The sequence below is a fragment of the Macaca fascicularis genome, chromosome 11 (assembly GCF_037993035.2).
Source record: "Macaca fascicularis isolate 582-1 chromosome 11, T2T-MFA8v1.1".
Classification (NCBI taxonomy): Eukaryota; Metazoa; Chordata; class Mammalia; order Primates; family Cercopithecidae; genus Macaca; species Macaca fascicularis.
The window spans coordinates 83264181-83281412 of NC_088385.1; the positions used below are offsets into that span (position 1 = coordinate 83264181).

General features: G+C 34.1%; 1 protein-coding gene across 24 annotated transcripts in view; it reads right to left on the reverse strand.

Moving 5' to 3' along the window:
• OSBPL8 (oxysterol binding protein like 8) overlaps positions 1-17232 on the reverse strand; it is a 216990-nt gene that overhangs the window by 92731 nt on the left and 107027 nt on the right. For 13 of the 24 annotated variants that reach the window (XM_065524596.1, XM_005571596.4, XM_045365638.2 and 10 more), the window contains one exon: positions 10953-11081. In XM_065524596.1, the coding sequence (XP_065380668.1) occupies positions 10953-11043 (91 nt within the window). In that variant the 5' untranslated portion in view covers positions 11044-11081. Of the gene's footprint in view, positions 1-10952; positions 11091-17232 lie in introns of all 24 variants that reach the window. The other 11 variants (XM_065524597.1, XM_005571595.4, XM_074007446.1 and 8 more) reach the window with 1 other exon arrangement.

Here is a 17232-nt window from a genome sequence, read left to right on the forward strand (position 1 = left end):
CACCATCTTCCCTGATCTCAACTGTGTCTTGTCTTCTATTTAATTAACTTATTATCTTTATTATTATTTCCTTCCCTGTTTACTTTGGGTTTATTCTATTATTCTTTTTCTAGTTCCTTACTTCTGAGCCTTTCTTCTTGCCAAATATCAGCATTAAGGCTATTATTTTTTAGATTTCCTGCTTGGAAATTGTGGGGTCTCTTTAATCAGACAGTTGTTGTCTTTCAAGAATTCTGAAAGATCCTCAGCATTATCTCTTTTAAAAATGACTCTCACCCATTAAATTTCATTCTGCAACTGATAGTTCCAACTGATGCAGACTTTATACAACTGCACAGTAGGTACTTCATGTGAATTCTCTCTGATAATGGTTTGTTATCCCACGTGTTGACGATTTTTTTTTTTTTTTTCACATCACCGCCAGCATCTGGTGGCGACAGCATTTTGGATTTTAAGCTATTCTTTCTTATAGGTACACAATGGTACCTCATTTTAATTTTTTATTGATTTTAAATTATGGACTCATATATACTTCTTTGAAGTCTGCGTTTAAAATACTCTTCTCTAAAGAAGACTTATGCCAATTCTTCCAGGCACTTGTGCATACTAAGAGCCCAAATTGTTTTGAACTAAACTGAAGGGTGTTTTTTGCCACAGAGATAATATAGATTTTGACCCCAAACTCATATAAATATGTGCTTGTGCTTAGAATTTCTCAAGGAAGACTCTCCCCTCCCATCATTTCACCTAGAATCAAGACCAAGACAGGCAAATATAGTCTTCCTCTGTGGGTATGTTTTCCAGTTCATTAACTAAGTACGTTACCCTTCAGGACCTCTAATTTTATGAGGAGAAATCTTCAATCCAAATTTCCATCATGAATGGGCCACAGTCTTTTTACTCCTTTCTCTTGCTAAAACTCAAGCTTTAGACCTTCAGAAATTAGTAGATGCTGGCTCCAGATCTCATCACCTCTGAAGTCCCGCTTTCTCAATAATTCTGCCCCTCCTGTTAATTCCCTTATTTTACTGACAACTCACATTTTAAATTTCTAAGACATTTTACTTAGTATTTTGATGTTCCTACTAGAAGGATTTTTTCTGAACATCTACTTTGCTATGTTACTGGAACTGAAAGTTCGCTTACATTAAGCTTTCATATTTCCTTGCAATGTTTCCCTACTTCCTTCCCCTATATTTCCCAATTACAAATTAAACTCATGTGGGCAGGAGCTGCGAAAATCATCTTTGCACTTGCTTTCTACTACAGGACTATTTATAAGCAGGCTAAATGAAAGCCAGCTTGATAGAGGAGACTCGAAAAATACTGAATTCCCCAGTAGTTGAATACTGAATTCAAAAGAGATCAACTTGCTAAGATTTCATTGTTTCATTCTTAAATAAAGTTCATATATTTTCAAAGTTACAACAACCAAAAAAAAGAAGAAAAAGAAAAAATTCTATAAATCTGTTTGCTTTCTCTCAAAAACTATACAAACATTACTTAATAATTCTACTGATATTACTTGGCTGTACATTTATTAAAAATACAGAAAGTCCTCTCTAGGCCTCATATAAGAAAAACAAAATTGTAGTGGTCAACTCTACAGATAAAACTTCTACCACTCTTGCTAAAAGGAGATCTCAATCTGTCCAACTTGCAAAACCTAGAAGGTTAAATCCCAACAGAAAAGAGCTGAGAAACAAGTACAGGTAATAGTTGATCATTTTTTAATGTTATATTAAGTTAAAAAAAGATACATAAAAGAACATTTTTTCAAGGAAAAAATACTCATTTGTGATATCTTAAAATCAAAACGATTGAACCCATGGAGATACAGAGTAGAAGGATGGTTACTGGAGGTTGGGAAGAGTAGTGAGAGGGTAGGGTGAGGGGAGCTAAGGACACTTAATAGGTACAAAAAAATAGCATGAATGAATACAGCCTAGTATTTGATAGCACAACAGGGTGACTATATTCAATTATAATTTAATTATACATTTTAAAGTAACTAAAAGAGTATAATTGATTGTCTGTAACACAAAGGATAAATGCTCGAGGAAATGCATATTTTCCATGATGTGATTATTAGGCATTGCAGGCCTGTATAAAAACATCTAATGTACCCCATAAACATTTATACCTACTATGTACCCACAAAAATTAAAAATTATAAAAAAAAATTCTGTGGTGTTCTTAATGTTCACCTTTCTGCTTTGTTAAAGAAGCAATTAATAAGGCCCGGCAAGAATAAGACAGTTGCCCCCCATCTTTGTAAAGATACTTAAAGCTGAATTATTCTTTCTTACTTTTCAATAAATGCTTTCGAAGTATTTCAGTTTCTCCTGTAGGAATATAGGAACAGTTGAACAAAGGTACCATAACATTTTATGAGATTTTTTAAAAGATTTTATTTTTATAGTCTGAATTTGCCAAATATTATATTCTCTTTCATTATTCAATAGGTATTTTCATAGTTCTATGAAGCAACTACCCAAAGACAAGGAACTTCAAAACAGAAAACAGCCTATTTTTAAAAATAACTTGAAATCTAAATTACAGATATTTAATGCATTAAGGATTTTAAAACTCAGATGAAAGTTAGCATAATCTGTAATTATACTACCTCTAAAGCAACAACCTCTGTCTACAAACCAAAGCACAGCATTTGAGGGGGAAATTAAAGATAATGGAGGGGTGGGTCTAACTACAAGCCCTCTTTCAGGTAAAACAATTTTCCAAAATATAGTATATTCAAGAACACATTTGTTATATGTGTATAGTACAGTCCCATGTATGTTCAGAACCGATACTAGAAATATCTGAACAAGACAGGAGGAACTGCTTCGATTCATGGAGGAAAGTGATGTCTAGGTCTTTCTTATCTGTGAACCACTTAAATGAAGGCACGCTGAGTGTCTAACCAGTAATATCTAATGCTGTCACCCTGGGGAATCTGGCACAGTATCTTCACATTAGCAAACTGTATGAAAGAAAATCTCCTTTGATGTTTTCTATGAAGTAGTGGATAATGACTTATATTTTTAGTGCTGCTAGAGCATTTAAAGTGAAGGGACTCTGTGGGTTTAAGAGAATGTACTAAGAGATAAGAGACACAAAACTAAAAATAGATATTTTAATTCAAGCCTAGCTAAACCAAGCAGAGTCTGTTAATTTTGATAAAACTGATTAAGCAGGTTAAAGTTTTTGTTTTAAAAGTTTTAAAATTTTAAAGACTTAAAAATTAGTTTAAAATTGACTCATTTAAGTTTTAGTAAAGCAATACTATATATTCTCTCACAAAGCACTATAACTGAAAGATTTTTTTTAAAAATAAAAACATACAAAATAGCTTTTTACAACCAAGAACGAAAGAGTAGTTACAAGGTAAGTTACAGTATTTCATGAAGCTTTGATAAGAATCTCAAACATGACAGAGAAGAAATTGCCTATTTGCCCATGAGATGAGCTATAATTTAGTCTCCAGGCTTCTTTGGCATTGTCCTTAAATGCAGAGGAGGAAAGGGTGAAAGCGAGCCTAATTAATCTACATTTCTGTCTTTTTTTATTTTTTTGAGACAGAGTCTCGCTCTGTCACCAAGGCTGGAGTGCAGTGGCGCTATCTTGGCTCACTGCAACCTCTGCCTCCCAAGTTCAAGTGATTCTCCTGCCTCAGCCTCCCGAGTAGCTGGGACTACAGGCATGCACCACCACGCCTGGCTAATTTTAATATTTTTAGTAGAGATGGTTTCACCATGTTGGCCAGGCTGGTCTCAAATACCTGACCTCAGGAGATCCGCCCACCTCGGCCTCCCAAAGTTCTGCTATTATAGGGATGAGACACTGCACCCGGCCCTTACATATCTGTCTTTCTTAATAAACAATTGAAATATGTTTGGCTCAAATAAATCAAAACAAATATCATCTTCTTTAAGAGACTATTATTATACTTAAGGTAAAATCATTTTAAAGTAAACTGATACTAAGCCTTTGAATAAGGAAAACAATCTAGAAAATACACAATTTTTTGAATAACCAATTCACCATAATCTAAACATATAACAAATAAAAATGTATTTTGATGTGTGTGGGGTAAGGAGAGTCAGTCTCCCCAGCTCTTAAAAAAATACTAAAACGATAGAACAAAACCAGAGTGCAAAAAACTTCAAAACTGCTTTTAAAGAATGACAAGCTACATTAAGTTGGTATGAGTCAACATACATGATAGAGATTCAGCCAGAAACATGAATGAGAATAGATGAAATTCTTAAATTGATGGTAAGCAATCATTCATTTATTATGCATGTAATTTAAGGCATTTAACTCTCTTTACAACACTGCTTGAAGAAATCAAACATACCTATTATAATAACAATATAAAGCAGCACGTTGTGAAATCCCCAAAGCAGTGATATAAGAATTTTGAAAACTGAGATAACAGTATCACCTAAGAAAGCCTTATAAAAGAGAACAGATTTAAACTACACCTTCAAGAATGAGAAGTATTTGGATAAGCAAGTGGAAAGAAGCATATTCCACAATAGAAGACCAGCACAAATAAAAGTACAGTCTCACTGGGAAACAGTGAAGAAAGCTATCTAGTTGGATCCATGATGATGAGAAACACAAGATGAAATTGGAAGAGTACAGTAAAATCAGACATACTAAGAACCTTGACTACTAAAGATTATGGAAGCCTAAATTTATGCTCTCAGTTGCTGGTTTCCACTTGCTGGTCCAAATGTTGCTACATCAGACACACTTGGAGTGCTTTATAAACACATTATGTTACTGAGCCTCACCCTTAGAGATTCTGAAAGAGTAGAGTGAAATCTACATCTAAGCAAAGCTTCCAGGTGACTCAGATACAGCCAGACTTAGGTGCTATTGCTCTAAGCAACAGTAAACCACTGCCTTTTGAGAATGAGAGTGACATAAATGTAGCCATCTCACTAGTTTTTTACAGTTAAAAGCTTTAATAATAAAAAGTGGTACTTTCATTTAAAATTTTATATTTTTCTTTTATTCATATTATTTCCCTCAGAGATCTACTTCATAGGATCCATGTGTTCTCTGGCCATATACACTTATAAGAACCCTGAACCCATCATAATCTCACCAAAATATGTAAAAATTAATTTTTTGTTTGGTTGTTTTGTTAAGAAAGATGAACTGGAATGCTGGAGGGCAAGGTTCTAATAGCAGTTAGGAGGCTGTGAAACTACTCAGTAATGCAGGCATAAAATGACAGAGATCTAACCACGATGGTAAAAGTAAGAATAAAAATAAAGAGATAAATCGGAGCCTTGACACTCTATAACTTCTAAAAGAAAACACAGAAAGTATCCTTTGCAACTTTAGAGTAGGCAAAACTTGCTTTAATAGGAAAAAAGTTTGAATCATTGAAAAAACCGATAAATTGGGTATCAATGAAATTCTGCTCTTTGAAAGAAAGCATTAAGAAAATAAGAAAGCATGCCCAGACTGGAAGAAAGTACTCTCAATACACATGGCTATCAAAATGATATTAAAATGTATTAAAGAATCTTTAAAACGTAATAATACAAACAAGACAATTTTCAAATGGGCAAACATATGAAATGAAACTTCGCAAAAAGAAGATATAAAAGATGACCAATGAGTATATGAGATGCTCAACATCATCAGTAATGAGGGAAATGTAAACTGAAACCACAGTATACCACTAAACACCTACTGGAATGAGAAAAATAAAAAAAATCAAGGATGTAGAGCCACTGGACTGCTCACACACTGCCTAAGAGGAATGTAAGAATGGTACAACTACTTTGGAAAACAGCTTGGCCATTTCTTAGAAAGTAAAACAAACACTCGCCATACGATTCAGCAATTGCACTCCTAGGTACTACCCCCCCCCAAAAAATGTATCTCCAAAGCACTGTATACATAATGGAATTCTATCACACTACTCAAGAGTCAAAGTTTGAAAAACTTGAACCTCCAAAAATATGACAAAATTGCTTGGAACTTAAGAAGTCTGAGTTTTATCTAAGTTCAAATTTTAGCTCTATTACATACTATGTAGACTTGTAAACTTTACCAACTGCTCAGTTTCCTCTTTCGTAAAATGGGGGGAATAATTATTTATACACCATAAAGTCCTCGTAAGAATTGCATATAAAAGCCCTCAGAGACATGAGGACCTTTAAATGTTATTCACTATATTATCAATAAGCTTTTGGAACTCTAATTCTTTCCATTCAGAGCTAAAATGCTGGTCATGAGTACTTGAGATAGGATAGATACATCAGAGGTTTTCTGGACATTGGTTTATCTCCTCCAGCAGATAATCTTCACCATGACCAAAAGCTAACAGATAATCTTATTTCAAACAAACCCCCTGCACATGAAAACTGTAATACGGAATTTCAGTGGAAAAATCAGAGGAAGTATTTTGCTTTACAAAAAGCCAATGGGTTGACTTTAACAAAGAAGTACAGCTATTATGTAATTTACTCTAAAAATATTAATTTATTCATAAACTTACCTAGGAACGTTAAAGTGCAAATAAAGATATGACTAACACTGTGGCTGCTTTAAATGCAAAAATTAGAGGGTTAAACATGGGCCATCCATACGAAAAGAAGTTCTAAATGAGCCTCTAACCGATACTGAAGTATAGCAAAGCCTGAAATGTCAGCCTTCAACCCAAATGGAATCATTTTTTATTTAAAATCCTGATGACAGTAATGATAATAATTATTATTATTATATCAGCTATCATGAATGGTTATCATACACCAGGTGCTAGGCTTTATATACATATTAATTCATTTTAAATCCTAATAAAATCCTATGTGCTAGATACTATTATCTTCATTTTACCAATGATTGAAACATAATGAATATATTAAAATCCATGAGTTCCTCATGATTTAAAAAAACTTAAAAGGCAAAAAGAAATTGTCACCACTGGAATTAGACTTCACATCATGCCTTTAATCAAAAAAGTAATACTTTGCAATAAACAAACACCCACACAGCCTACCTTTTCTGTAGGAACTAACTATATTTCACATTTACCAAGTAACCCTAAGTGATGATCTTGTATATGAAGAAAAATTTCATTAACATGTATAAAAAGAATGACAGAATTATAAAATCACCATTTTTCAGCACCTAATATTGTAACTGATTCAGTTAATGATAATCAAAGGATTTAAACATCTTTCAGTAAAAAGTTGATGGGGGACAGGATTTTTGCAAGGTGCCAAACATATCATCTTTATCTTCACTTTCAAGTCATAAGGAAGGAAAAGATGCAACTTTCAACGAAGAGAATCAGGCTATCCTCATCTAAATCTACCAATCTTGTATCACTAGCAGCAGCAGGACAATCAGATATTAAGTGAATTCTTACGTGATGCAGCCTGAAGTACTACACACTCCCTACAAAGTATTCCTGCCAAAAATGCTCTGGCTAGATACAATCGAGCCTTTGCATTTAACTTCTACTTTACAGAAATTATAGAAGATAAAGAAATTAAGTAATACTGCAAAGAAGCAATCAAACACATCTAAAAAAGTCAAACACTCTAAAGGACATTGGCCATGATCCCTTTTTTTTTTAGATGGAGTTTCTCTCTTATTGCCCAGGCTGGAGTGCAAATGGCACGATCTCGGCTCACTGAAACCTATGCCCCCCGGGTTCAAGTGATTCTCCTGCCTCAGCCTCTTGAGTACCTAGGATTACAGGTGCCTGCCACCATGAGCAGCTAATTTTTCATATTTTTAGCAGAGATGGGGTTTCACCATGTTGGCCAGGCTGGTCTCAAACTCCTGACCTCAGGTAATCCACCCACCTCGGTCTCCCAAAGTGCTGGGATTACAGGCATGAGCCACTGCGCCCGGTCAGCCAAGTTTCTTAAACCCGTCAAAGACACAAAAGAAAACAAAAGTAAACAAGGAGACTCTTTAGGATTAAGGACGTAATGACATAATCAAATAACATGTACAGACTTTATTTGGTTTCAGCAAGCCCACTGCAGAAAGATTTGGGGAAAACTAGGCGAAATTTAAATATAGACTAGGTGTTAGGTTAAGTAATTATCATCAATTTTGTTAGACGTAATAAAGGTTTTATGGTTATATAAGAAAATGTGTTCATTTTTTAGACACATTTAAGTATTTTGCAGTAAATAATGAGGTCTGTAATTTACTCTAAATATTCATGCTGTACTCCAAATAAATGAAACAAATAAAACAAAAGGTTAATAACTGCTTACATCTACACAATGGGCATATTAGTGTTCGCTGTACTCTTTTTTTAACTTCCCTGTTTGCCTGAAAACATTCATAATAAATATAAACAAGTGTAGTTTTAATTATTAGTAACTAACCCTTTTGTTGGTTCATTAACTCCTGAGTTAAATAATTCCTCTAAATATTCTAGTGCACAGATACACGAATCAGAGAAACCATATCTATTACAGTCAAAATTCTGGTACATAGTGCCAAAAAACCAGGTCGGTTGCATTGTTTCAGAATTTTATCTTAATGAAGCTTATTTATACCAGAGTGTGTACCACATATCGTTTTTCAAGTCTTCCAAAAAGCATTTTGGCAACAAAAATGCTAACTTTTCAAAAACACCACTGACAACTAAGTAATATATGTTATAGTTATTTTCATCTTGTTACATAAAATTTTTATAGTTCCTTCAATGCTATATGAAAGTGTTTCCATCTAATATATGGCTAGAAAAAATTTTCTATTAAATAAAGTAGAGGCCGGGTACGGAGGCTCACGCCTGTAATCCCATCACTTTGGGAGGCCGAGGTAGGCAGATCACAAGGTCAAGAAATCAAGACCATCCTGGCCAACATGGTGAAACTCCATCTCTACAAAAAAATACAAAAATTAGCTGGGCATGATGGCGTACACCTGTAATCCCAGCTAGTCAGGAGAATCGCTTGAACCCAGGAGATGGAGGTTGCAGTGAGCTGAGATCGCGCCACTGCACTCTAGCCTGGTGACAGAGTGAGACTCTGTCTCAAAAAAAAAAAAAAAAAAAGAAATAAAGTAGAAAATGATCATGTAACTTACTATTTACAAGGTAGTACTCATTTAAAAAGTTACTAAAGCCAAAGTTCAAAAGATAATTCATAAAGTTACATCAAACCTGACTAATTACACAGTATGATAGAACTCTAAATTTAATTTTTTAAAATAACCTAAGTATATATTAACTTTCAAAACACCAAATTTCACGTCTCAGTTTTAAAAGCAGAAGTCCTTCCACCACAGCTCTGAGTAGTACTACAGGAGATTTCTGTACATTTGATTAAATAAACTTCAGCTGAGGAGCAGAATCCATTATACAAAACTTATCAATTATGAATTAGAAGGTGTGATCCCCGAACTTCTGAGAGTACCCAAAGACCCTTCCAGAGGGTCTGCAAGGTGAAAACTAGTTTCATAATACTTTTTCATTATGTTGCCATTTTCATTGATGGCACAAAAGCAATGTTGGGTAAAACTGCTGGCAACTTAGCACAAATCAAGGCAGAGGCACCAAACTGGAGTAGTAGGCACTGAATTCTTCAGTCATGCACTCACAGAAGAATGACAGTTTCACTTACAGCTGTCCTTGATGAAGAAGTAAAAATTATTATTCTTGAGCCTTTAGTACACAAGACTTTAATATTCTGTGCAACAGAATGAGAAGTGTACATAAAGCCCTTCTCTGTACTATATTTTTTAATGTGTCAACACTTGGAAGATCTGCATAATTCAGTGAGCAAATATTTTCCAAATGACTAATGCATGATGTTACAAAATCATGCAAGAATAAAGAGCCATTCAAAATTCAAGAGTGAATTTTAACAGAGTATGAAAAGTGTACTGATAGCGCTTCAGTTTCCAGATTGCAATTAACATTAAGAAAATTACTACTAGTCAAGTTTTGACATATTATCAAAGAATATCTATAATTATGTATAAAACCTAACCTAACAATGTAATCCTCCTTTTCCAGCTCTCTCTCTCTCTCTCTCTCTCTATATATATATATATATATATATATATACACACACATATATACACATATATATGCGTGAGGCCAGATTTTATTCATATACTTCAATCGGATCATCACATCACAACAGACTGCAGAAGCAGATACAAAAATGCAGGTGTCTTTTAAGCTAGACATTAAAGTGATTTGCAAAAACTGCCAAAAAGCAGTTCTTAATCATGGATGATTTTGTCCTTCAAGGGACACTTGGCAACATCTGGAAACATTTCTGGTTGTCACAACTGGGGAAACTGCTATTGACATCTACTGGGTAGAGGCCAGGGATACTGCTAAACATCATATAATGCACAGGACAGCCCTCCACAACAAAGAACTGTCCAGGCCAATATAGTGCCAAGGTTGAGAAATCCTGAAAATAGTTCCAAGATTGAGAAATCCTGGGATAAACCAATACCAACCTTCTCAATCAACTTTTTGGGGAGTAAAGGGAGAGAAAACATTGTAATTCTTAATAAAAATGTTACTTATATTAACATGTAATGGGTTTATTCCTTTAAATGGATTAAATTTTTAAATTTCTAGTTTTAATTTACAATATAATAAATATCAATAGATATAACTCACATAAAGAAAAGTGCTTCACAATCTTCAATAATTTTTAAGACTACAAAGGAACCATGAGACCAAAAAGTGTAAGAATCACCAAATTAGATGAATGATATAACTAACGAAATATGTTGGAGAATATTAAAAAAATTGTAAGTCTAAAGGAAAGTGTACTCATTTCAAGAGTATTATAGATGACCTAAACAAAACAAACAAAACCCCTTACAAAACCAAATAGTTAAAAAGAAAAAAAATATGATAGTCCCCAGATGTCATTTTCCCCTTCTCCCCTCCAAAAACAAAACAAAACATGAAAATCACAACTTCCTACCCTGGCTATGAGGACTTGCTGGACTAAGAGATGGCTGATACAAATCTTTGGTTGGCGTTGGATAAGCTTCTTTTCCTTGGCGCTGACTCATCTTTCCTGGTGTCAGAAGTTGAGATTCGTCACTGTTTGCTACAACAGCTCAAGGAAAGGAGAGAAAAATAATTAGTACTAAAGTCATAGATTTACATAATAGTATAGTTAATAACATGGAATAAGATCATAACTGAAATGGCCTTGGTGGTTATATTCATTTTACCAACTCAATACTTTAATAAATTCTCATAGTCATCTTGTTTTCACGTTGGTTTGTTACTGATCCAAGAAGAATTGACTAACACGAATGTTTGAATCAAATATACAAATTATAGACATTATAATAATGAAACTGATAATGAAAGGCCTAAGGTTTACTGTGTGCCTTCCATTGTGCTATTTATTTACTCTTTATATTTACCAACAAAACAATAAGCAAAAGAGTCATTTCCCAAAAAAAAAATACAAATGGTCAATAAATATATATAGATACTCAGCCTCATTAGTAATCAGAAAAACTACAAATTACTAGCAGTATAAAATAATATTTGACATTCACTAGAATTTCTAGTCTAATTTCTAATTTTCATGAAAAGTCGGTATGATAACTGTTTTAGAGAGGGGGAAACTTGAGGGTCAGAGATTGCCTTGCCTAAGGTTAAACAGTAAGTAATAGAGGCAAGATTCTAACTCAGAACCATTTGGTTCCAAAGTCTGTCTCTTAAAGCTTGCTGGCCCAATAACCAATTTAAGTAGTGCTTTGAAGTTGCTTCTCACCCCTTTGGCCATCCTACTATCAATTGCTCAGTAACAGCGAGCCAGGCCCAGTTTCAGAGAGCAGAAACAAAGTGAAAACACTCAATGAAAACAGGGTAAACTGCCAAGTCCAAAGTACCTGAAGATCTCCACATTCTTTCATTTTATATTCCTATGCTTTCAGCCTATAAAAACTCAAGTTTCATCTTAAGAAAGGGCGATTTACTAGCACTTTGGCAAGCCAAGGTAGATAGATCACCAGAGGCCAGGAGTTCGAAACCATCCTGGCCAACGTGGTGAAATGCAGTATCTACTAAAAATACAAAAATTAGGCGGACGTGTTGGCACGCCTGTAATCCCAGCTACTAGGGAGGCTGAGGCAGGAGAATTGCTTGAACCCGGGGGGCGGAGGTTGCAGTGAGCAGAGATCATGCCATTACACTCCAGCCTCGGCAACAAGAGCAAAACTCCATGCCCCCCAAAAAGATGATTTAGTCTCCACCATAGGTTTTATTTGTCAACACAGAATTTCAGAATTTCACATTCACCTTTTTATCATCATGTCCTTTAAATCTAATTGGTTTAAAATGTTTTCTATTGTGATAGTTCTCAAAATTTTATTTCAGCTCCTTAGATTCCAAAGTAAAAATATAAAAACACTGCACTTTTCATCCAAAATATAAAAAATTATTTTTCCAAGTCAATTTAAAAAAATAGACTGATGACTCCCAACTTCATATCTCCCACTAAACTCAAACTTACATACCCAATTACCTGCCTTATAATCACCTCTTATTTACAGGCATCTCAGATTTATCTAGAATGTAATTTTTGATTCTGCTCATCCTCCAAACCTGCCTCTCCCCAATCTCAGTTTGTGCCATCACTACTCCCCTCTCACTACTTTCTCAGGCCAAAACCTTAGATGTGTTTTTATTTTTCTCTTTCTCTTACCGAGCAATCTTTTAAAATCATAAGCTCCTGCCATAATAGTCTTCTTGGTATTTCCTCAAGAAAGGCCATCTTTTGCCCAGTCACAGGGCTTTATACCTCTTGTTCTTTCTACCTGGAATATTCCTACCCCAGATCATCACATTATTGGCTCCTCTCATTTGTTGTCTGGGCTCAAATGTCATCTCTTCAGAAAAGCCCTTTGGTTTCTTCATGGTGCTTTTTAGTACGTTCTTAATTTTAACACAGCACAATTAAGCATTTTTTTTTTAGAGTTAGTACCCACCACTTCACAGTTATACTCTATCACTTTACCTTACATGATTTTCATTGTAGCTCCTATCATTATCTGAAATAATATAGTTTATTTATTGCTTGTCTTCCTCCAGTAGACATTAAATTCCATGAGAGAAGGAAGTTTTGTCTGCCTTATTTTCCCATAAATTCTCAAGTCCTGTAAACTTCCTGCCATATTGAACGTGTTGCTTCCTACCATACTAAAGATGTTCAATAAAATTCTATTGAATGAATCAATAAACCAACTTTATATTTTTAGAAAACATCATAAAATATATGGTGTCTCTTTCAGTTACTAAATCCAAGATTCATTTGATTCCTAAAAATAATTATTAAAAAATAATTTTAAATGTATGGTACTGATGCAGAGAGATAAACTGACCTACAGAACATAGCAGATAGCTTTCAGAAACAGACACATACATACATGGAGTTCAGATATACAACAGAAATCGGGAAAATAAATTACTCAGTTCACCATAGGAGGTTTCAACTGGTCATCAATATTGGAAAAGTAGATAGAACTCTACTTCTTACCACACGCAAAGAATACTTCTATGAAGACTACAGACACAAGGTAAAAAGCAAAACTGGAAAACCTTTAGAATAAGAGAGAATCTTCATAAACTTGGGACAGAGATTCCTTTAAAAAGACACAAAAAAACACTAACCCAAAAATAAAAAAATCAGTAAGTTCAATATTAAAAGTATAAATTTATTTAAAGATATCATAAACTGAAAAGGCACAAAACAAGATATTTGCAACAACCATAATTAACAAAAGGTTGGTATCTAGAATGCTCTTCAAAAAAAAAAAAAAACTACTATAAATCAATAGAAAAAGAACATCATCATAATAGCAAAATAGGGCAAAGACTTGAACAGTGATTCGCAGAAGAAAACTGCAAACAGGCAATAAATGTATGAAAAGATGTTCATCCTTTTTTAGTAATGAGGCAAATACAAATCAAAATAATAAATATTTTATACTCAGTAAAATTAACAAAGATTAATCTCTGATAATACCAAATACTGATGAGGATGGGATCATCGAGATATCTTAAGCACTATTAGTGGAGTATAAGTTGATACAAGCACTTTCGAAAGCAATGTGAGCTTCTTATATAAAACTGAATACCCTGTGGGTCTGACAATTCCACTCTTGGTATCTAGAAAAACTCTCACAGGTGTGTACCAAGAGGCAAGAATAAGAATGTTCATAGCAACACTGTTTACAGCAGTAAAAACCAAAACATATTCATCAACTGAAAAAAATGAATTTTAATAAATTGTGGCATATGCATATAATGAAATAGTGTATAGCACTAAACAGGAATGATCTAGTTCTGTAACAAACAACATGATTGAATATTAAAAGTAAAATGTTAATTACAGCCAGGCACAGTGGCTTGCATCTATAATCCCAGCTACTCAGGAGGCTGAGATGGGAGGATTGCTTGAGGCCAGGAGTTCAAGACCAGCCTAGGCAACATAACAAGATCTAGCTCTAAAAGAAATAAAAATAAAAAATGTTAGCTGGGCGTGGTGGCTCATGCTGTAATCCTAGCATGGCAGGCATCTGTAGTCCCAGCTACTAGGGAGGCTGAGGTGGGAGCATCACTTGAACCCAGGTGTTCGAAGCTGCAGTAAGCTGTGATAACACCAAAGAACCCTAGGGTGGGCAACAGAGCAAGACCCTGTCTCTTTAAAAACTTAAAAAAAAAAAAAATAAATAACTACAAACAGCAAGTCCTGGAAAATTATATAAACCATGACACCATTTTTTAAAATTAAAAAACAAGCAAAATCTAGTGATACATACGTGAGTAAAAAACAACAATAAAAACAACTTTTTAAAAAGCAAAGAATAATAAAAAGAAAAAAATACAACCTAGTCATGCCCTCTTGGGGCAGGCTCCGGGATAAAAAAGCAGCAGATGGAAAGACGGAAGGTACGTGGAAGATTCTAGTTCTTAAGCTGAATGATAGGTCAATAAGTGCTCATTGTACAATTATGCTCTCATTTACATATGACACATATTCTTTTGTGTCATATCAGACAGAACATTTAACATTAATTGAAAATACTTTATAAGAACCACAAGAAGAATTAACGTAGGTTTTAGTATTCTGTCAGTAAAACATAGGTGTCTATGTCTTGAATAACTTTAAAACAGCCTGAACTGTGAAGTTAGCTCTATTCACCTTTTCTAATCCATTTTCAATGGAAGTATTACTATATGATTTTGATAACCGTGAAGTAAGAGAGTATGCAGAAACAGCAATATACAGAGTGTACCTTTTTACCAAAAAAACCAGAAAGCCCATGTTTCTATTTGTTTCCTCACCCCATTCACAAGCATTAACAACTATACAGACAAAAGAAGCTGGGGAATATAAAAATCACTATGATTTCCTACATCAGTTACATAATAGTAGACTATTCAAATATAAGTTTAAGAGGGACAGTGACTTTTTTTTCTGTATCCCTTGGCATATAACTGATACTCACTAAATACTCTCTAAATGACTGACTAGATATCTGGCAAATGAATCACTGTGTGATTCCAGTGCAGTTTTACTGTCTCACCTACCAAAGATAACATTACAGTGCCCTCTGCTGTTTCTACTTCAAGTGGAAGTAAAGCAACCTGCTTTGCTACTCATAACATTACTCATCTTTAGTAGAAATCACACTGAAATAGTTAATTAACATATCTGCTGCATCTAAGGAGAACATGAATCAAAAACTAACATTTTTACCTTCTGAATTCAACTCATCAATATAAAATTTGAGGAATTTTACAAGTTTCAAAGTCTGCCTTTAATCTAAGTGGAAGCTAAAATAAGATGAAGTAATTTTTTAAAGTCATAAATAATAATCTGTATGTAAATCCTGTATCTCCTTTTCTTCTAAAGTATACCTTTTCTCAAATACTCCAATAATTTAAATGTCAGTATAGATCATGTAGTTTTTTCATTCAATAGTACAGATCCTAATCAAGTACCATGAAATTACAGTTGATGTTTAAGCAGTCAAAAATGTATATTTAGGGACTGGGAGTGGTGGCTCACACCTGTAATCCCAGCACTTTGGGAGGCAGGCAGATCATTTGAGGTCAGGAGTTTGAGACTAGCCTGGCCAACATGGTGAAATCCCATCTCTACTAAAAATACAAAATTAGCTGTGCATGGTGGTGCATGCCTGTAACCTCAGCTACTGAACCCAGGAGACAGAGGCTGCAGTAAGCCAAGGTTGCGTTCCTGCACTAGGTGACAGAGTAAGACTCTGTGTCAAAAAAAACAAGTGCATTTAACTTTTGACCCTCCAAAAACTTAAGTACTAATAGCCTACTGTTTACTGTTGACTAGAAGCCTTATATATAATACGAAGAGTCAACACATATTGTATATGTTGTATGTATTAAATATTGTATTATGTAATATAGCATGTACATAAGCTAAAGAAAATATTATTAAGAAAATCAGAAGAGAAAATACAATTATAGTACTATACTGTATTTACTGATATAAGTTTATGCCATCTATTTACAAGATGAATCATCAGTTTGAAATAGCAGCAACCACAACTGCAGACCTCAATCTACAGCTAAATATTAAGCAATTAAACTCTTTCTTGTAATGTCATGACCTTCGTCTGCTTCTTGGAGCAACTGAAGCGTCAACAGTGTTACTTCATATGGGTCCCACGGTGTTACTCGAGGTTTACAATATTGCACGAAATATGATGAAAATAGGCAAGAATGGTGAGAAATGACTTTTTAAAGCAATATGCAATTTACTGGAGCAAAGAACTTCATGGAGAGATGATTAGCATTTAAGTTTAGCATAAATCACACAGCATTTAAGTATGTATTCCCAACACCTGAGCTCATTGTAATAACAGGAAGTGGCTAGAAAATTATTACAGTAGTGCAGTATGTACCAGTTAATGTTATGTAGTTACAATTTAATACTGTATCTTTATGTTTGTTTACATTTTTCTCAACTGGGAATGGCAACATGTACAGTGTGTGTGAAAAGTTTTGATAAATTTTTACTTTTGTAATAGATTTGTGTATATTTTAAAGTAGTGAGAAAATAAACTAGTACCTACATATATTTTATGCATTCATGATATACCTAACCTTTCCTTTATTTTTTCTATGTTTCTAAGGTACAGTTCATCTGTGAGTTTTAAATTGTCACAAATCTCAGAAAATTTTTCCAATATATTTATTTT